Source organism: Bubalus kerabau, chromosome 19 (genome assembly GCF_029407905.1).
Source record: "Bubalus kerabau isolate K-KA32 ecotype Philippines breed swamp buffalo chromosome 19, PCC_UOA_SB_1v2, whole genome shotgun sequence".
NCBI lineage: Eukaryota > Metazoa > Chordata > Mammalia > Artiodactyla > Bovidae > Bubalus > Bubalus kerabau.
The window spans coordinates 55,321,266-55,343,190 of record NC_073642.1 but is presented as its reverse complement, the minus strand read 5'-3'; the positions used below and the strand labels follow the sequence as shown (position 1 = coordinate 55,343,190).

Genomic DNA, 21,925 nt, shown 5'->3' with positions numbered 1-21,925 from the left:
CTAAGGTATATCCTTAAGTAGATATCAGCATACGAAGAAATCACCTAGCGCCCCACCAACTTTCTCAACTTCCCAGAGATAAAGTAAAAGGCTGCTTTCCCTCAGATCGAATTAACTTTGAAGTTAAGAGCTGTCCAGTGGAGCAGATGGTGAACCTGGGCCAGTTGGGTGGGTAGGAATTGTTAGTAAGGCATCAAATTGTCAAGGTGAACTTTGAAACCTATGTGATTTTAGCTTTTGATTTTAACAAAGGAAGATGGTAAGAATACAGATGTTTGCTTAGGCTGTTGTTTAGTAGTAGTAATTGCTGTCGTTTTTACACTGAACTGTTTACCTTTCCTGCTTACTTATAGTGCATTACAATTATTGTCAAATAACTATTATTAAATCATTTAATCGTAAAACTGTTGATATGCTCAACAAACACGGCATTTTATGTGTAGCCATCTGTTTATATAGCTCAGCTGTTTGTTCATACTCTAAGAATAACATAGAACCTAGGATTCACGCTTGTGGTGATGATCTTTCTCCTCCTCTTTGATGGGATCGGATCCAGTGACAATCTAGGTTAAATCAACCCTAATAATTAGGAATGGAAAGATACTTTGAAGGATAAATCTAAGATCATTTGTTAAGTTCTGGGTGGAGGGTAAAGTTTCTTTGAAGAGAAGTTGGAGAATTCTACTTATATGTTGGAGAAAGTGAAAGTGAAAGTCACTCAGTCGTGTCCAGCTCTATGCGACCCCATGGACTGTAACCCACCAGGCTCCTCTGTCCATGGAATTCTCCAGGCAAGAATACTGGAGTGGGTAGCCATTCCCTTCTCCAGGGGATCCTCCCAACCCAGGGATCAAACCCGGTTCTGCTGCGTTGCAGGTAGACTCTTTACCATCTGAGCCACCAAGGAAGCCCATATGTTGATTTCCCCCTAAATTTGCTTTGTTCTTTATCCCCCTTTGATGGAGGTAGGGTTTTAAAATAATTTCTGCTCTACCCTAGGTGTAGTTGTGGTTTGTGACATTCTGATTAAAAACATATTTTGATTATTCCCTTATACCTTTTGTCCCCCTCAGCATTCCAATTTCTCTAATAGTGTTTAAGGCTATACATTTTTTCCATACTCTCACCTTCACATTTTTTGATAATCTTGTTTACTTCATACTTTCTCACCCCTTTCCTAGTCACTATTTGGAGGGAATAATGTCTTCAATTACCACCATAACAATAAAATACCTATTATCCTTAAATCCTAATCATCTGGGGTCCAGAAGGCATACTTAAATTTCACTACATTAATTCCATTACTGATATGAACTACTGCTCAAATAATTTTTAAAAAGATCTGAAAAGTTCATTAGTAAGAGAGAATCTAGGAAACTTGCCTGTACGTGAAAGAGGTAGAAAAAATGTTTTTTTTATTAGCATGTTCAAGGTAGTCAAGATGTTAACAAACATTTCAATCCTCACAACAACCCTGTGAGGTAGGTATGTCACTGTTTCATGATAAGCTAGAATTATTCCAAATAAAGTGCAATTCATAAAAGAATAAATCTGCATCAGGAATAATTTTGTTAATGATATCATTTATGTATATGCTAATATTTGTGTTTCTGTATACTTTGATTCATGCAGTAAGGTGTCCCCAGAAAAGTATACTATAAATCAAACCCTATTTAAATACGTGCGGAAACTAAACAAACTCTGGGGTGAATTTAAAAAAAAAAAAAAAAGCACTACTTTGAGCAAATACTACGAATATTTCTTTTTTACATGATAAAAAGGCATACTCATCAATGTTGCACTTATATTTATCCATTCTTCAGTAAGTTATCTTAACATGGCACCAATGCAAGACTTAATTTATTGAATTAAACCTTAGCAATTTGGTAAATGGCAGTGAACTGGGATGCTGTGTAGAAATCTCCAAATATATTGCACTCAATCTCAACCCCAGACCTAGGGACAACCACACTGAAAACACTAAAATAAATGATGATAGATTTCAAAAAGTATTTTCCCTTGAGAACATTACTTATTACTTTTCCTTTAAATTGCAAAAGGAAGAGAGATCCTAGGTCTTTGAAGAAGAAACATAATATTCTGATAACTACACACTTTGGGTGATTTATACTGCAAATCAAAGAAAGTTTCATGGTATCGATTTACTATTATTAAGGCAGCACATAGATGTTACCCCCAAAACCTAAGTATTTTTCCCTCTGTGCCAATGTGACTTACTAGGAAGAGAAAGACAACTGACCTTTGAACAACATGGGTTTGAACTGTGTGGGTCCACTTATACAGGTATTTTTTTCAGTCAACATGTACTGTAGTACTACATGATTTGAAGTTGTCTGAATCCAAGGATGTGGAAACACAGGTATGGAGGGACAACTGTAAAGTTACATGGGGAAATTTTGGCTGTTTGGGGGATCAGGGCCCTAGCCCCCGAGTTGTTCAAGAGTCAACTGTATTCTCAGGCACCCATTTTCTTTTACGTACATGTTTAAAGTACATTTCCAATGTTCATTCAACATTAGTAAACATACAGTTTGCCTGACACTTTTTATAACTGTCTTATCTGCAAAATAAATTTTTATTAGAGAACCTCTATTACATTTAAACATTAGTTATTTATTTGAGTAAAAATAAGCTTAATTAAGCTTGGAGCTTAGTTAACACTTAAAATCCACTGCTAGGTTTTTAATACTTTAGCAAGTAAAGTTATTTGCCATTATAAAGAAATGATTCAAGTCCAGAGAAACATTCTTACCAAAGTATTTTTAAAAAATTGCTGCAGGGACATTAGGCAAGTCAGGTAAAATAGACTAAACCATCTCTAAGTTGTACATTCAAATCCAAACTAGATCCAATAGTGCACTTTGGATTATAATGAGGTAGGGCAAATAAATACAGTCAGGTATTTTGAACTGTTAAATTTATATAAACTGAAAACTTATTTGTACCCAGGTTTTATTTGGATATCCAAAAGGAAAAATTGAGAATTCAAATGATGAAGTATTTTCTCAGATTCAAAAACAGAATTGTAAAAAATCTTTGAGATACATATAAATAAAAAATACAAATGCTACAAGATATATTTTATTTCAACATAAAATATGCTTGTATAAAAATAACCTGGGATTAAGAAAAAAGAAATACAAATATTTTTGCATAGATTCTCTATATAAAACATTTACCTGGGGCTAAACACTAGAAAATACACCTCTGAAACTAATATAGTTGAACTATTTCCTTGGATACCAAGTGTATACAAAACAAAAGCCCTTCATCTGGGGGAGCATGGGCAGGAGGGAAAACAATATAATTTAGCATCAGTCTATATTTATTTCTCTGTTGCTCGAATATAAACCAATGATGACAAGAGGAGAAACTCTGGGGGTTTATTTAACAAAATTAAATTCACATTTCTGAGGCCATCATAGTGCATCCAATGTCCATCAATCTGAAAGGCTGCAGAATAATGATGTTCCTCTTTGTTAAACAATGTGGCACCTTCCAACAAATACCTGCAAATTAAATGACAAACTGTGACAGAAAATCACAGTACTTTGTTCTTACAAAAAAACATTCCTTACATTCTTAACTAAGGAATAAGATTATTTGCATTCTGTTATCTGAAAAAAGACATTCATCTGTAAAAAAAAATGTACTATAATTGGTAATTTGGAGTAAGACGTTTAAGAATTTTAAAAAATGATAGATTTTTAAGGGCATTATTTTAATAGATTAACTCATGAACTGCATGGTTCTATTATATAAGAGAAAACACAAGAAAATGTTTAAAGGCAAAAAATTAAAAGAACCCCTTGTATCTTAATTTGGATTTTAATTTAACAATGACAGTAATATTTTATGTTTAAATGACCTCATACTATACACTACTTTGGCCTGAAATACAAGTAATGGCCAGCCAGTATTTACTGTTTCCTAAGTCTTAGATACTATCTTAAACACTTTAGACACTGTCATCTCTGTTTTATAGATAAGAAAACTGATGTGTAAACTGGTTGCTACTGGATCAACATCACATTGCTTGAAAGGTAGGGCTGGGATTTGAACCCAGTTCAGTCTATTCTATAGTCTAAGTACCTAATTGCTATGTACACTGTCAGCAACTGACTCCCTGTAGTATATTCTGATCTTATTTAGGATACATAAATTTAGAGACAGCTTTTATTTATTTTTTTTAACAATATGTATTTCCTTAAGAGCTAGTCAAAATCATGATAGAATAGTAGAAAAATATAAATAAAATTCTTTTATTAGTCATGTAAAACAAACAAAAAGCACCTACTTGTGATCAGATAAATCCAAATAATAGGGGACATATGCCAGATCTTCAGATTTCCAATGCTGCATATTTAAGACAACAAAAGGGGGTGCCCCGTGGCAGAACACTCGTTGAGAAAATTCTCTTAAGCCACCACACCTAAAATTGAAAATAGGCATGAACTTTATTACACTTGAGACAAAGCTGCCTTTTATCACTCTGAGTTGTCCTTATCACTTAATTTCATAATAAGCATATTATCTATTTTAGGTATGGGAAAATTGTATGACTGTATTAATACTTTATATGCCTAAGTCTCAGAGTTTATAAGCTGAGAGAGTCTATTTATGAGAAAATGACATTTTTAAAACTCCAAGAAAAGCTAACTATGTTTATCTCAGCTTATAAAAGCATGTAGTCTTTTGAACTGACAGAAATGTTTTTATTCAGAAAAAAGGTTTTCTTTCTCTAGGTTGGTTTCAAATGAGAATAATGGCAGAGAGACAATAAGATGATTCTTTCAGTCTTCTTTAGACTAAATAAAATTCCCTGATTGGTTCCTGTTGCCATTACGATGCAGCAGATTCTGTTTTCCTAGAAGCACCAGGTATTAAGCATATGAATTAAAATAAAACAAATACAACTAAACAGTAAAATCTCAATTAACCGAATGCTCAGGGGACAGTATTTTAGTGGACAAACACTGACTAAACTAAGTTATCTGAAAACCATTTTGTTTCAGTATTTGTTGCAAAAATACACCTAGTTCACTTTCTGGACTTAAGTACAATTAACTGAAGGTATTTTATTCTTTCCTTCTTTTGTGATTAATTAGGTGTAAGATCATCCTTCTAAATATTAATTCTCCTTGTTCAATACTGTAGATATAAAAATTAAGAGACTGGGGTGAATATGTTCTGCCTCTTTGGATTTCCTTTTTCTTTTCTTTAACTAGGTTAAACTTTTTGGTTGTCATTTACTGCTTTCTCACTGACTCAATGGACATGAGTTTGAGTAAACTCCAGGAGTTGGTGATGGACAGGAAGGCCTGGCGTGCTGTAGTCCATGGGGTTGCAAAGAGTCGGACACGACTGAGCAACTGAACTGAACTGAACATAAATGAAGAGTACAGAATCCAGTTAATTGAGGGTCCAGATTAGCTGGGTTCCAGTTAAGCAAGGTTTTATTGTACCTACTCAGCAGTGGGGGAAAAAAAGGCATTTGCTTTGTATTCATCAAGCAACTGCAGCACAGCATAAAATGCGACAGTAAACTAGAAGGTGTCACGATTCCAAAAATATAAGGTTTCCGAAACACTTGTGAATTGCTGTTTCGTAACGAGCATACCCACATCCAGGTTTCTTTATAAGAAACACAGAAATACTTTCATCTTAAATGGCTATCATATACTCACCCATGCTCTTCACACAGTTCAATCCTGGAACAGAATAACTCATCCACAGCCAGTCGTATCAAGTTTCCATGTGGAATTTCTTGGGGAGGACTATAACAATTGCAAAATGCATGTAAGAAATGCTTCAGCATTTTACATGTAAATATATTAATGTTGCTCAGTTGCAAAGTCGTGTCTGACTCTTTGTAACCCCATGGACTGTAGCCTGCCAGGCTCCTTTGTCCATGGGGTTTTCCAGGCAAGAATACTGGAGTGGGTAGATACTTTCTTCTCCAGGGGATCTTCCTGTCCCAGGGATTGAACCCATGTCTCCTGCTTAGTGGGCGGATTTTTTTACCGCTGAGCCACCAGGGAAGCCCAAATATATTATGTGGATAACAAATTTTACAAGTCATCCATTATTAGTAAAACACATATAAAAGTGTAACCTCTGTTATTCATCTTTGTATTTCTTACAGACAGTATAGAAACCAGTTGAACTTAATAAACATTAATGCATGAAACTTTCTAAGAAACATTAAATATGTATGTAAACTGATCCTGAAACACACAGTTGTTGCTTTAAAATTTTCTGAGAGGATTAAATAGAGTGGATCCTGGTCCTGATGTAAGAAAGCAGGATCCAGAATTAGGAGAGCAGCTGATTAGTTACCTGACTCAATGTTAGTGACAGCCAGTGTTGGCCTCAGTTTCCTGGTTTGTTAAAAAAAAAACTTTTCCTACATACTTCAGAGGTTGTTTTACATACAGGATTAGAAAATAGGCAAAAGACTAAAAAGTTATATAGAGTATAATGAAAACTATTTATTAAGAGAGGCACAAAATGCTAGTATTAATATAGGGCTGTAAATACTTCATTATAGTTTCAAAACATATGTAAGTTAAAAGATACTAGTTTTTTTTTTAAAACAAATTTCTGAAGCACTTTTAAAAAGTCCATTATGATTTAACAGTAACAACTTTTTCCCTGATGGAAATTTCACAATCAACATCATCCTATCAGCAATACAGCAAAATGGCCCAAGTGTATTTCAGAACAAGAGAAACAATAATTGGTAGTCTCTAAAAAGAATAACAGATCTTCTGCTTTCCCATTATCTTAAGTATAATGCTATAATAGTAAACTAAATATGCTATACAGAAAACGTGAATAGTTTGGGTATGTGACGTACAATCCCACAAGGGAACAATCTGTTTCTTCCTGGACCACAGGGCCAAGTATGCTTTCTGACAAAAATGTGTTTGGATCTGTTTTTCTGTCCTGTTTCCCACTGCTACCCGCAACCCCCACACTGGCAATTATCCCTTTCCAGCTCATGTGCCCTTGGGGCTTTAATGTTTCCCAATACTCCACCAGGGCTTGCCAGTTTGGCCTTCCTCCCTGTCATTTTACCAGCTTGAAGGCCTTCCTTTTCTCCCCTCAGCAGGCTATCAGTACCTTTCTAGCCAATAAAAAAATTTTCCTTACATCTGTATCCTTTTCAGGTATTAATATTCCCAAGTTTGGGATTTCTATCTCTAATTATGCCCTGGCCATGACATGGAGTACTTTCAATCTTCCTGTTCATGTAGAACTAGCCTACCTGACAGGGATCTATTCAGAGAGGGAAACATTTCAATATAGTATTAAGTGTCATTGGAGAGGTTAAATCTGTGACACAAGGCATTATCTTCCTAGCCATATTAGTAATTTCTGAGTGAGAGGAAAACATTATGCATACTGAGTAGGTCATTATTTTGCAAGTGAAATAGTTATCAATTGGTTTTGTAAATCCTGACATGTTTAGATATAATAGAAGAGTAATATTTTTTTTTTATTATGGAACCCACTGAAGAGTCTTGCATTTGCCTGGCTGCTTTATTTATAAGTTGTTGCACACAGGGTCTGTACATTAAGAAGTACTTTGACTATATCTATCTATCTATTTTCCTATCTATCCATATCATGCATTATAAGCATACTACTTTTGCTAAAAGTGACAAAACAGACTTTAGAACAACTTACTTTATATTAATTGTGCGTTGCTGATCTTCCTGCACTCGAGTGGGGCACCGCCAGTTGGAACAGTAACTCTCTTGTATGGTTGACATGAGATTTTCGAGATTTTTTGTAAAATTATCATGTTCATTCCCAAACAAATCAATGATTAATGAAGCTTTATGAACTTCAGACTTGTATTGCTGTTTTTCCATTTTGTCCCAAATCCAAAGTAGCTTCACGGTTGTAAAACTGTAGGTGTCCATTAAATAAAGAAAACAGTCTACAAACTCTCTACCTAAATGAAGAGAGAGTTCTCGGGGGAAATTTTCATTTTCGTTGAGAATGACATACAGTAACATCAAGAATCCATCTATGGTGCAGGTATTTTTCAGTCTTATTTCAACATAGAGTGGTGTACAGGAGACTGCTTTGCGGCCAGCTTTGATAGTAAAAACACCTCCCCAAGGAAGAACAGGCCTCCAAAATGAGCGATCTTGGTTATAGTTATTTTTAATTGATGCTTTGATCTCTTCAAACAGTGTCTTCATCCTGCATTTTAAAAGTTTAAGATAGTACTTGTAAATTTGTCACTTTATCTTTTAAATGCATGATATATGTTGAAATGAAAATAGAGCTATCTAAAGATTAAATTAAGTTTGGTTAAATAGACTCCTAAAGGAACAAAAAAATTTTAAAACAATTCAAGCCATGAGCCATTTTTTCAGCAACATGCATGGTCTCTGGAAAGACCATTTAAGACCTTGTAACCTTTTTTTGAAATACAGAATAGTCATTTGATGGACCTTTTTATTAATTATCAGTTCAGTCGCTCAGTTGTGTCCGACTCTTTGCAACACCATGGACTGCTGCATGCCAGGCTTCCCTGTCCTTCACCAACTCCCAGACCTTGCTCAAATTCATGTCCATCTAGTTGGTGATGCCATCCAACCAATTATTATTGGTTATATTGCAGATTTTATCACTGACAGAGGAAAACCTTGTAATGAAAAAATCCTAAATAAAAACTATTCAAAGATACAGTCTAAATTTGGTTGAGTGCATTCCTAATGTAAACCTCTTCCTCCAAAATATGAGCTGTGTTTCATTTTCTTGTTAATATGTGTGGTTCTACTTATGAAACTGATATAATGGAATTCTTAGATGGGGTACAGAGAAAGGCTGACTGGCTTCGAAAGATAACATATGAAGAGTACTGTAATCGTGAGAACTTAATCATATTAGCACAGCTAAAACAAAAATTATTTCTATGCACTTGGGGATTTTCACTTGCATTTTAGGACCATGCTGCATGCTAAGTTGCTTCAGTCGTGTCCGACTCTGTGCTACCCTATGGTCTGTGGTCAGCCAGGCTCCTCTGTCCATGGGATTCTCCAGGCAAGAATACTGGAGTGGATTGCGATGCTCTTCTCCAGGGGATCTTCCCAACCCAGGGATCGAATCTGGGTCTCTTACATCTCCTGCATTGGCAGGTGGGTTCTTTATCACTAGCACCACCTGAGAAGGACCATGCCAGATATCCTATAATTTTAAATACAGAGGCCAGGCTGGGACAATCTTGTTCAGAGTTTGGTTCATTATCCTGATTCTTCTCTCTGCATGTTTTGGGAATGAACTGAGGTGTCCTCCTTATTTAAACGGGCACTTATCTTCCCCCACCCTTATGGCAGAAAGTGAAGAGGAACTGAAAAGCCTCTTGATGAAAGTGAAAGAGGAGAGTGAAAAAGTTGGCTTAAAGCTCAACATTCAGAAAACTAAGATCATGGCATCTGGTCCCATCACTTCATGGGAAATAGATGGGGAAACAGTGCAAATAGTGTCAGACTTTATTTTTTGGGGCTCCAAAATCACTGCAGATGGTGATTGCAGCCATGAAATTAAAAGACGCTTACTCCTTGGAAGGAAAGTTATGACCAACCTAGATAGCACATTCAAAAGCAGAGACATTACTTTGCCAACAAAGGTCCATCTAGTCAAGGCTATGGTTTTTCCAGTGGTCATGTATGGATGTGAGAGTTGCACTGTGAAGAAAGCTGAGTGCCGAAGAATTGATGCTTTTGAAGTGTGGTGTTGGAGAAGACTCTTGAGAGTCCCTTGGACTGCAAAGAGATCCAACCAGTCCATCCTAAAGGAGATCAGTCCTGGGTGTTCTTTGGAAGGGCTGATGCTAAAGCTGAAACTCCAGTACTTTGGCCACCTCATGCAAAGAATTGACTCATTGGGAAAGACTGATGCTGGGAGGGATCGGGGGCAGGAGGAGAAGGGGACGATAGAGGATGAGATGGCTGGATGGCATCACCGACTCGATGGACATGAGTTTGGGGGAACTCCGGGAGTTGGTGATAGACAGGGAGGTCTGGCGTGCTGCGATTCATGGGGTCACAGGGAGCTGGACACGACTGAGCGACTGAACTGAAGTCAACTATCTTCCCCCCAACCTTGAGGATAACTAAGAGCTTGGTTTTAAAGTCATTGACAGTATTCTAATAAACATGTTGATGTCATATGTATGTATATAAAGCAAAACTGAAAAAAATTAAATGAGGTCCTAATGAAACTGAATTGAAAAAAATTGCTTTACTTTATTTGGAACAAACAAATGTCTAAACTAAAAACATCACAGGGTTTTCCAATGTTTCATGTTTTGCATTTTCATGAAAACGGGAAGCATCTGAGGAGGAGGAAGACAGAAATTAGTGACTGAGGTCAGTGTCTTATTTTGGTCATAGTTTCAACTGCCACATCCTCCCAAGCACAATATGAATCCAACTCTCAATGCTGCAGACCTATGTGTTTTGTGCATAAAATTAAGTTCAAACCTATTTTCTAACAACAGCAAACTAAAAATTCAGTTTTACCACACACACACAGTATTTCTGACTTAGGCAAGATACTGTGGACTCTAAAATATTCAACACTATATTTAGTCTGAAGTGTAGATGTTTATATATAGTTGCCAACATGCTGGCTCTAGTCAACCACTTAGGAATAAGAGGGAGTGGCCAATTTACAGCCAAGGAAACACAAACTCAGTTTCTGCTTAATGAAGAAGAAATGTTCCAGAACATATTTTTTTAAAAAATCACAAGGTATTTAAATATTTAAAACATGAAAATAACATTCCTCATGGTTTGACTGATTTCTGTGGCATTTTAAAGAACTTTGTAGCAAGGTCATTATGATTAAGAGCCTGAGTTCAGATTCTTAAATATTGCATTAGAAAGGAACTGTAAATTTCTGTAGTATTTTTTGCCAAATTATCTTTTAGACATGACTAAATAAGTACTGCTCTGTAAAGCAAGTTGCACTCTAAGAGAATTAAACATATATTTTATAACTACATACATATATTTAAAAATATATACACACACATAAAATGATTTCTCTAGCCTTTTTCTGGAGAAAACAAAAGGAGATAAAAGAGGATTGGAAGAACTAAAGGACACTTAGTCTAGCTTCTGCAGTACCGTGGTGATTTGTTCTAAAGTAAATTACGATAAAAGCGACTAAAAAAGACCAGAAAATGTGCAAAGAACTTTACTTAAAATTGTCTTTTAAGTTTTGGCCACACTGTCAAAAACATCGTTTCGTTAGACAGTGATTTGTAAGTCCTGGAGAATTACTGGCTTTATTTTCCTGCCTCAATAGGCCCCCTAGTTTGAACAAACCAGGAAAACTCCCTAGACTTCTATTTCCTTGGCAAAAAACGACACCTTTTGCGGTCGTTTCCAAGGGTGACAATCTGTACTCCACGCTGGTCGTGAAGACCAGACCATTTACCCAAAGCATTGAATACCAGACACCCTACGAGTTCGGGGGTCCTGAAGGTCCCCTTCCGAGTTAGCGCCCCCAAATAATCGAGAAAGAGGCCCGCAGTCCCGCTCGAAGCAGCGAGGGGCTGGGTACGCGGTGGGCACCCACCTCCACCCCGCCCACCCCGCCCCCGGCCGGCAGCTCCCGGGAAGGCCCGGCACTGAAGACTGGCCCTGGACTGCGGGTGGATCCCCGAACCCGGAGCCGGTGAAGGGGCTGGGCATCCCCTGCCCGCATTCGAGCAGTGGCCCCGCTGAGCGCCTGGGACTGCGGGTAATGGGCAAGAGGGCCGGGCCGCGGAAGGCGTCCGGCCAGTCTCCGTCCACCAGGAAGCCGACTTTTCGTACCTCCCCGGGGACTGAAGACCGCCGGTGCCGCCGCACCCGTCGCCGCCGCCGCTTGCTCATGGAGAGTCCGTGCCGCCGCCGCCTCATCTACTAGCACCGCCGGCTGTTTCGGCCTCCCCCGGCGTGAGCGCTGGGCTCCGGTACGGCCTCCATCGCACCCGCCTCGGCGGGAGCCAGAGCAGCTCCAGCGCCCAGGCCCGATCCGACCGGACCCACGGAGCCAGGACCGCGGGACGCGTAGCTTCTTATTACGGAGGAAGATTCGGCCTGACCTCCTCCCCCCTCCCCCCAACCCCGGGACCTAGACTCCAGCTGCCTGACGCCGCTGCTGCGCAGGCGCGAAGAGGGCCCTGCCAAACGTGCGTGTGGAGGGTGTGTATACAGCATCCGGATTCACCCAATGGGTACCAGGATCAGGTGCAGGGGGCGGGACCTCGCAGAAAGGGGAGGTGTTCCAGTGTTAGAAAGTGGGTGGGGCAGCCGGAAGTGGGCAGGGTTTGCACGGAGGCGGAGCTTTGTTGGCAAACCTGCTTGGCTTTAGGGGTTTGTACCATTTTAGGACTTTACTTGATTTTGGTTTGCTTCTGCTTCTGGGTATTTCAAGTTCTTAAGTCAAAAAATGAAAGCTTTGTTTTCTTTGTAAGCTAAAGTTATTCAAACTTTTGATTTAAGTATGTATTTAAGGAAAATTGAGTTAGTGTGTTAAATACTATTTTTAGTGTTCAGGGTATGAATTGGCCAATCTGCTGTAATTTACAATGGACGTTAATAACATTTAAAGAAATTAGGGCTTCCCAGGTAGCATGGTAAAGAATATGTCTGCAAATGCAGGAGATATCAAGAGATGAGGGTTCAATCCCTGGGTCGAGAAAATCCCCTGGGTCGAGAAGGAAATGGCAACCCACTCCTGTATTCTTGTCTGGAAAATTCCATGGACAGAGGAGCTTGGTGGGCTATAGTCTATGGGGTCACAAAGAGTCGGACACGACTCAGCACGGACGCAAACGTGAACATACATATATAAAGCAAAAATAGATAGACCTAAGGGAGAAATACTTGAACTATAATCATAGTAGACTCTAATAGAGGTTGTCACTGAAACTTTATCACAGCTTTTTCAGTGGTCTTCCCTGGTGGCCCACCCGGTAAAGAATCTGCCTGCAATGCAGGAGACCTAGGTTCGATCCCTGGGTCGGGAAGATCCCTTGGAAAAGGAAATAGCAACCGAGACCACAATTTTTGCTTGGGAAATTCCTTGTATAGAGGAGCCTGGAGGGTTACAGTCCATGGGGTGGCTGCAGGACTGAGGGACCAACACTTTCACTTTCTCAGTTACAGAACCACTAGACAAATTATCAGAAACAGCATAGGAGGGCTTAACAAAAGAATGAACTAATTTGACTATAGATACAGATATGAATATTGATATAGGGAATATTTATTAATGACATATATTATATAACCCCCAAATGGAGTACTTCACTAAAACAAAAAGATACTGCTATATTCAAGTGCAGAAATAAACTTCACAATTAGAATGAAGTCATACACAAAAGAACACACTGTTACTGTATGAATCCCATTATAGAAAGTTTAAAAACAGGTAAAATTAATTGGTGCTGTTAGCAGTCAGGGTAGTTGACCTTTGGAGGGTATGCCTGTAATGAGGCAAGAGAGTGGTCTTCTGGAGGGTCGATAATATTCTGTTTTTTGATCTGGTTGCTAGTTATAGCTGTTCTGATTATAGCTCTCTTTATTTTGTAAGAAAGAAAGAAAGTGAAGTCGCTCAGTCGTGTCCAACCCTGCGACCCTGTGGACTGTAGCCCGGCAGGCTCCTCTGTCCATGAGAGTCTCCAGGCAAGAATACTGGAGTGGGTTGCCATTTCCTTCTCCAGGGTATCTTCCCAACCCAGGGATCGAACCCCGGGTCTCCTGCATTGCAGGCAGATGCTTTATCCTCTGAGCCAAACTACTTAAATTTTTTCACTTTTTATATATGTTTCATTTCAATAAAGATGTACTTAAAAACAAAAAAATTAGATAGCTTTGGCCCCATTATAGAGATGAAAAAATTGAGTTTTGGACATGAAAAAGCCAAACACATTTTGACAGCTGGAAATTGAAACTAGAGCCTCTTAATTCTAGAGTCTGCAAACACAACCACTATTCATGTTCTGTAGGTCCTAGTTCTTGTATCCTCTGGTAAAGAGTCTAAGCCCACGTGACTCTGCTTCCGGAGAACACAGGCCATCCTGGAAAACTACCTCCACCTGCAATTAGAAATGGGGATGCTGTTGAGATACTTCCCATCTTGCCGTGCAACCAAACATGATTATCTGGAAAGTGAAGCTCAACCTCCAGAATACACAAAGCACAGAGCTCAAAGCCACCCAGCGCATCAGTGAGGTACCCAGTCACAGCTGAGTCTGGCAGAGACTTGGACACCCTCTTAACTGATTTCATGGTCAGCTTGATTATGGCAGAGACCTTCCTTTTGGACTTCTCTCAAGGAGTCTAGTAATGGTAGGATGAAACTTCTGGGAGAGAAGCTTGACTCACTCAAGGTAATTAATTACTGCTGGTGGAGTTGGGAAGAAATGGATACCTCTCAGACCACAGGGGAAGAAAGAGGTTCTGTCCAAAAAGAAAGAATTAATAATTCTGAAAAAAACCTGCTCTTTTTAGTCACCTGGTTTTAATATTTCCTGTGACAATTTACAGATAAAGAAATTGAGGCGCTGATGCATGAGGTAGCAAGTGTGTCTGTATTGGAATTCACATACAAAATGTTCACTCTCAATATTAAAGCTATCTTGCAAGGAGAAAGCCCTTTAAAAATGTGTATAAGTGTGGATTATGTGTTTAATTGACAATCTCTCACAAGACATAGCATTCATTTTGTACTGACTGGGTCATTCTCTTACCAAAAACAGATCCAATAGTGCAGTTGTTACCATTTCTGGAGAACAGCCGGGAGATGGCTCATTAAACTCTGCTGAAGCTTGGCTAGACAGAGGAAGTATGGATTCCTGGCATACTTGGATAATTTACAATCCTTCCTGAGTCCTTTATCCAAGATTTCCTTTCTGTTCCTTTCAAAATCGGACAGCAGAGCTGCATTCTTTTTAGACAGCTTTATTGAGATATAATTGACATATAATGGAACATATTTAGAGAGTATAAATTGGTAAATTTTTAATATATGTATACCCCCTTTAAAATCACTATAATCAAGTGAATAAATCCATCATCCTCCAGTTTCCTCACACCCTTTTGTGATTCTCTTATTCCTCCCTGCCATCCACACCTGAGCAACCACTGTTTTACTTTCTGTAATTATAGATTCATTTGCCTTTTCTAAACTTTTACATAAATGAATATGTAAAAGTATGTATGTATAATATTTTTTTTTGGGGGGGTGGTCTGTCTTCATTTCCTCAGTGTCATTATCTTGATATTCATCCATGTGGTTTTGTGTACAGTAGTTTATTCTTTTGTATTGACAAGTGTATTCCATTATATGGATGTACTGCAGTTTATCATCTGTTGATGGACATTTGAGTTGTGTCTAGTTTGGGGCTATTACCAATGAAGTTGCTATGAACATTTGTGTACAAGTCTTTGTATGGACATATATTTCCTTTTTTGTTGTTGGATAAAAATCTAGAAGTGGAATGGTTGGATCATAGGCAGATGTATGTTTAACTTTTTAAGGAACTGCTAAGTTATTTTCTTGAGCATTCTTTGGCATTGCCTTTCTTTGGGATTGGAATGATAACTGACCTTTTCCAGTCCTGTGGCCACTGCTGAGTTTTCCAAATTTGCTGGCATATTGAGTGCAGCACTTTCACAGCATCATCTTTCAGGGTTTTAAATAGCTCAACTGGAATTCCATCACCTCCACTAGCTTTGTTCGTAGTGATGCTTTCTAAGGCCTGCTTGACTTCACATTCCAGGATATCTGGCTCTAGGTGAGTGATCACACCATCGTGATTATCTGGGTCGTGAAGATCTTTTTCATTATAGGGGACTGGAATGCAAAAGTAGGAAGTCAATAAACACCTGGAGTAACAGGCAAATTTGGCCTTGGAATACGGAATGAAGCAGGGCAAAGACTAATAGAATTTTGCCAAGAAAATGCACTGGTCATAGCAAACACCCTCTTCCAACAAAACAAGAGAAGACTCTACACATGGACATCACCAGATGGTCAACACCGAAATCAGATTGATTATATACTTTGCAGCCAAAGATGGAGAAGCTCTATACAGTCAACAAAAACAAGACCAGGAGAAATTGCCTTTCTTTCCAATCCCAAAGAAAGGCATTGCCAAAGAATGCTCAAACTACTGCACAATTGCACTCATCTCACATGCTAGTAAAGTCATTCTCAAAATTCTCCAAGCCAGGCTTCAGCAATACGTGAACCGTGAACTTCCAGATGTTCAAGATGGTTTTAGAAAAGGCAGAGGAACCAGAGACCAAATTGCCAACATCCGCTGGATCAAGGAAAAAGCAAGAGAGTTCCAGAAAAACATCTACTTCTGCTTTATTGACTATGCCAAAGCCTTTGACTGTGTGGATCACAATAAACTGTGGAAAATTCTGAAAGAGATGGGAATCCCAGACCACCTGACCTGCCTCTTGAAAAATTTGTATGCAGGTCAGGAAGTAACAGTTAGAACTGGACATGGAACAACAGACTGGTTTCAAATAGGAAAAGGAGTACGTCAAGGCTGTATATTGTCACCCTGCTTATCTAACTTCTATGCAGAGTACATCATGAGAAACGCTGGGCTGGAAGAAGCACAAGCTGGAATCAAGATTGCCAGGAGAAATATCAATCACCTCAGATATGCAGATGACACCACCCTTATGGCAGAAAGTGAAGAGGAACTAAAAAGCCTCTTGATGAAGGTGACAGAGGAGAGTGAAAAAGTTGGCTTAAAACTCAACATTCAGAAAACGAAAATCATGGCATCTGGTCCCATCACTTCATGGGAAATAGTGATGGGACCAGATGTTTCCACTGTTTTGTCAGACTTTATATTTTGGGGTTCCAAAATCACTGCAGATGGTGACTGCAGCTATGAAATTAAAAGACACTCCTTGGAAGGAAAGTTATGACCAACCTAGATAGCATATTGAAAAGCAGAGACATTACTTTGCCAACAAAGGTTCGTCTAGTCAAGGCTATGGTTTTTCCGGTGGTCGTGTATGGATGTGAGAGTTGGACTGTGAAGAAAGCTGAGTGCTGAAGAATTGATGCTTTTGAAGTGTGGTGTTGGAGAAGACTCTTGAGAGTCCCTTGGACTGCAAGGAGATCCAACCAGTCCATTCTGAAGGAGATCAGCCCTGGGATTTCTTTGGAAGGAATGATGCTAAAGCTGAAACTCCAGTACTTTGGCCACCTCATGCGAAGAGATGACACATTGGAAAAGACTCTGATGCTGGGATTGATTGGGGGCAGGAGGAGAAGGGGACGACAGAGCATGAGATGGCTGGATGGCATCACTGACTCGATGGACTGGGTGAACTCCGGGAGTTGGTGATGGACAGGGAGGCCTGGCGTGTTGCGATTCATGGGGTTGCAAAGAGTTGGACACGACTGAGCGACTGAACTGAACTGAACTGAAGTTATTTTCCAGAGTGGTTGAACCATTTTACATTCCCATCAGGAGTGAGTTTGAATTTCATTTCCTTCACATCCTCCAGAACACTTGCAGTGGTCAGTCGTTTTTAATTTTAACCATTCTAATAGGTGTATAGTGATATCTTGTGGTTTTAATTTATATTTTCCTAGTGACTAATGATGTTGAGCATCTTTTTATGTGCTTATTTGCCACCTGCATATCTTTTTCGGTGAAATGTCTACTCAGATCTTTGTTACATCTTTTTAAAATTGGCTTGTTTTCCTGAATTTTTGAGAGTTCTCTATATATTCTGGATACAAGTTCTTTGTCAGATATATGCTTCACTAAGATATTCTCCCAGTATGTGGCTTGTCTTTTCATTCTCTTAACAGTGTTTTTTTTTTTTTTATTAACAGTGTGTTTTTAAGAACAGAAGTTTTGAATTTTAGTAAAGTCCAATTTATTCTTTTATGAATTGTGCTTTTAGTTTCATTTCAAAGACATCTTTGCCTACCCTAAACTCAATAAGACTATATCCAATGTGTTCTTCTAGAAGTTTTACAGTTTAGGCTGTATGTTTAGGTCTATGATGTATTTTGAGTTAACTTTTATTTATGGTTTGAGGCATTTTGTTGAAAAGGCTATTCTTTTTCCACTGTGTTGTTTTTGTGCTTTTGACAAAAATCAGTTGTCCAATATAATTTTATAAGCATTTTATATTTGTTCATCATCAGCTATATATATGCCCCAATGTGTGAGCACTGGAGTTATATATCAGTAGGTATTCTTTGTGAAGAATAGAGACTAAATATTGCCAACTTAAATAAAATAAGAAAATTTCTAGAAGAATGGGAGGCGTAATAAAATTTTTTAAAAGCTGGGTAATAATCAGGTCTCAGTAACCTTGATTCATCCAAAGGGAGATTGTTCTTCAAAGGAAAATGATACTCTACATTGTAGAAGAAGAGAGAATGGTGCTGGACAGATAGCTCCTGTAGCAGTGCTTAACCTTTTTTTTATACATCCACACATGATAAATGATCAGAATTAGGCAGTGTGCAAGGGTAAACTGATGGTGATTAGGACTTGTCTATATGGGATGTAGTGAAAAAAATCCATTACTTTTTCTTTAATACTATGTAATTATAAGAAAAAGGCACAGTGTTAGGGAGATATGAAATATTGAGTTTATAAAAACACCTCAATAAAATATAAAAATTTGATGAGAAATTTGAGCTTGTTTGCATGATATGATCTTTATTTCAAACCTAAGTATAGTATACATATGGAAAGGTGTATACAATTGTCTGTTGGTATCCATAAGGGATTGGTTCCAAGCCCCTCTTCCACCCCTGGGAATGCCAAATCATGCCTTGCATGATCACATTTCTTAAATGGTGTAGTTTTTCATATAACATATGCACATCCTCGTACATACTTTAAATCATATTTAGGTTACTTATAATACCCAATACAATTTAAATGTACTGTAAATAGTTGCCAATGTGCAACAAATTCATATTTTGCTTCTTGAAACTTTCTGGAACTTAAAAAAATATTTTTCATCTATGGTTGATTGAATATACAAATGTGGAATCCAACTATATATCATGATTTTGTTACTTAAGAATTTTCACAAAACAAGCACACCGGCTGCATGTTCTAGTTACATATACTCACAAAACAAATCACCCACAAATTTGATAGGCTTCCCAGATGGCTCAGTAGTAAAGAATCCACCTGCCAATGCAGGAGATGTAGGTTTGATCTCTGGGTTGGGACGATCCCCTGGAGGAGGAAATGGCAGCCCACTCCAGTATTCTTGCCTGGAGAATCCCATGGGCAGAGGAGCCTGGCTGGCTACAGTCCAAGGGGTTGCAAAGAGTTGTACATGACTTAATGACTGAGCATGCAAAATAACATTTATTTTGCTTATGAATTTGCAATTTAGGCAGGGCTTAGCTGGGATAACTTTTCTGCTGGGGGCTGAAATCATCTGAAGTCTCCTTCACTTACATGTTTCACTGTTGGTGCTACCTATTGACTGGAACCTAAGCTATAGTTATGTCTGTGATTAGAATACCTCCCCATGGCCTTTGCCTGTGACTCCTTGACTTTCACAAAGCATGGTGACTGGATACCAAGGGTGAATGTTCTAAGAAAGAGAGTCAATTAGAAGTTGTAGTGCTTTTTCTAACCTAACCTTGAAAGTCATACACTGTTAGTTCTAGAGCATAGTTTGCTACAGGTGAGTCTCTAAGACCAGCCATATTCATGGAGAGGGGACTGGTCTTCCTTTTCTGATGGGAGGTGTGTAAAAGGATCTGTGGAGATGTTTTTAAACCACCATATGCATCTAACCAGCTCCCTGATCAAGAAACAGAACATTACCAGTGATCCAAACTAGCGTTCCTGTCATTTCCTGCTGCCCCAAGGGTAACCACTGTTTTGATTCTTAAGAGCTTGCATTGGTTGTTGCCTGTTTTTGTACATTATGTAAATGGAATAATACAATATATACTTTTTTATGTTTAGCCTTTTTCTCTCAATATTGTGAGGTTCATTCATGTTTTTTTTTTCCATGTAGATTATTATTACTGTTAAGTATTCTGTTTTGTAAGTAGCACATAATTTATTTTTTTTCCAATTTATTGTTGATAGGTATTTGGGTAGTTTTTAGTTTTTGACTAATGTGAGAAGTTCTGTTTTGGAAAGTCTAGTACAGGTCTTTTGTTACTTAGGTAGATAATATATACATACATATGCATGTATTTCTGTTGAGAATATATATATAAGCAGTAGATTACTGGGTTTAGGATATGTATATGTTCTACTTTAGTTGAACTTACAATTTTCCCAATTTTCTGGATTTTTAATATTAAGAAAACTAAGATCATGGCATCCAGTCCCATCACTTCATGGCAAATAGATGGGTAAGCAATGGAAACGGTGAGAGACTTTGGGCTCCAAAATGACTGCAGATGGTGACTGTAGCCATGAAATTAAAAGATGCTTGCTCCTTGGAAGAAAAGTTATGACCAACCTAGACAGCATATTAAAAAGCAGAGACATTACTTTGCTGACAAAGGTCCATCTAGTCAAAGTATGGTTTTTCCAGTAGTCATGTGTGGATGTGAGAGTTGGACTATAAAGAAAGCTGAGCACCAAAAAATTGATGCTTTTGAATTGTGGTGTTGGAAAAGACTCTTGAGAGTCCCTTGGACTGCAAGGAGATCAAACCAGTCCATCCTAAAGGAAATCAGTCCTGGATATTCATTGGAAGGACTAATGCTGAAGCTGAAACTCCAATACTTTGGCCACCTGATGCGAACAACTGACTCACTGGAAAAGACCCTGACATTGGGAAAGATTGAAGGCAGGAGGAGAAGGGGATGACAGAGAATGAGATGGTTGGATGGCATCACTGACTCAACGGGCATGAATCTGAGTAAGCTCGGGGAGTTGATGATGGACAGGGAAGCCTGGCTTGCTGCAGTCCATGGGGTCGCAAAGAGGTGGACATGACTGAGTGACTGAACTGAACAATTTTCCATACTCTGCCACCTGAAGTGAGTACTCAGGAACACGATTTCTTCATACTAGGTTTTATGCTTGAAATGGCTATACAAAAATATAGTCCTGTTTGAGCCCTATTAATAATCATCTCCTTAGATTCTTGATCGTTACCATTTATGGAAGAAGACTGAGCTGAGCTGGCTCTGTTGACCAAATGTGGCTTCTCCAGCATGGTGTCTTCTTTTGTTGTGGCTCAGTGCTCTAAAAAGCAAGTGTGTCAAAAAAGAAAAAAAAGAGCAAGTGTGTCAGTGAACAAGGCAGACTCTGCATCACCTTTTATGGCCTAACCTCAGAAGTCTAGTCCAGTATTTGTACACCTAAGCAGATGATGGCAAATGCCAGAAGAGAATGCATTGCTTTTGCTTCAATTGACAAGAACATATTTTATTGTCATTAATCAGAATATAGATAATTTGATTTTTTAACAATTGTACTCTAAATCTAATACTCTTTCATTGAGAAGGTTGAAATTCTTTATAATAATGAGAACAGGTTTACAATCCATTCATAGTTTTCATACTAAGTACTCTACTTAATAGTAATGTTTTTCCTTGAAAATACACAGTTGTTGATTGACTAGTTTTAATAAATATTCTTTAGGATTCAAATTAGTAGTAAACTATTTTGAATAGCACATTTCTAAAAATTGAATTTTTGCTTTGATCTGTAAAGTTGGTTAGTAGATGTTAAAAGAGGTTCAGGGTCTATCACAAGAGTTAATGAAGTGTGTACCCTGGGATATTAAGAGTGCTGAAAAGGCATGAGGAGAATATTAATATCTGAAATTGAAGGCAGAGAGCCTGTTTGAAGAGCCAGCCCATGGTGACTTCTTAAGAAGAGACCTGAGGG

At 38.4% G+C, this 21,925-nt stretch overlaps 1 protein-coding gene across 2 annotated transcripts; it reads right to left on the bottom strand.

Annotated features, from left to right (window-relative positions):
* Positions 1-1,356: 1,356 nt before the first annotated feature.
* C19H14orf28 (chromosome 19 C14orf28 homolog) lies at positions 1,357-12,198 on the bottom strand. 2 transcript variants are annotated; one of them, XM_055556068.1, is made up of 5 exons: positions 11,868-12,198; positions 7,714-8,238; positions 5,709-5,798; positions 4,319-4,453; positions 1,358-3,530 (listed from the first exon to the last, which is right to left on the bottom strand). In XM_055556068.1, the coding sequence occupies exons 2-5, from the start codon at positions 8,235-8,237 to the stop codon at positions 3,347-3,349; spliced, it is 933 nt and encodes a 310-aa protein (XP_055412043.1). In that variant the 5' UTR covers position 8,238; positions 11,868-12,198; the 3' UTR covers positions 1,358-3,346. The 2 variants fall into 2 exon arrangements, with proteins under 2 accessions (XP_055412044.1, XP_055412043.1); XM_055556069.1 differs by lacking the exon at positions 5,709-5,798 and having other exon boundaries at positions 1,357-3,530.
* Between the last annotated feature and the right edge of the window lie 9,727 nt (positions 12,199-21,925).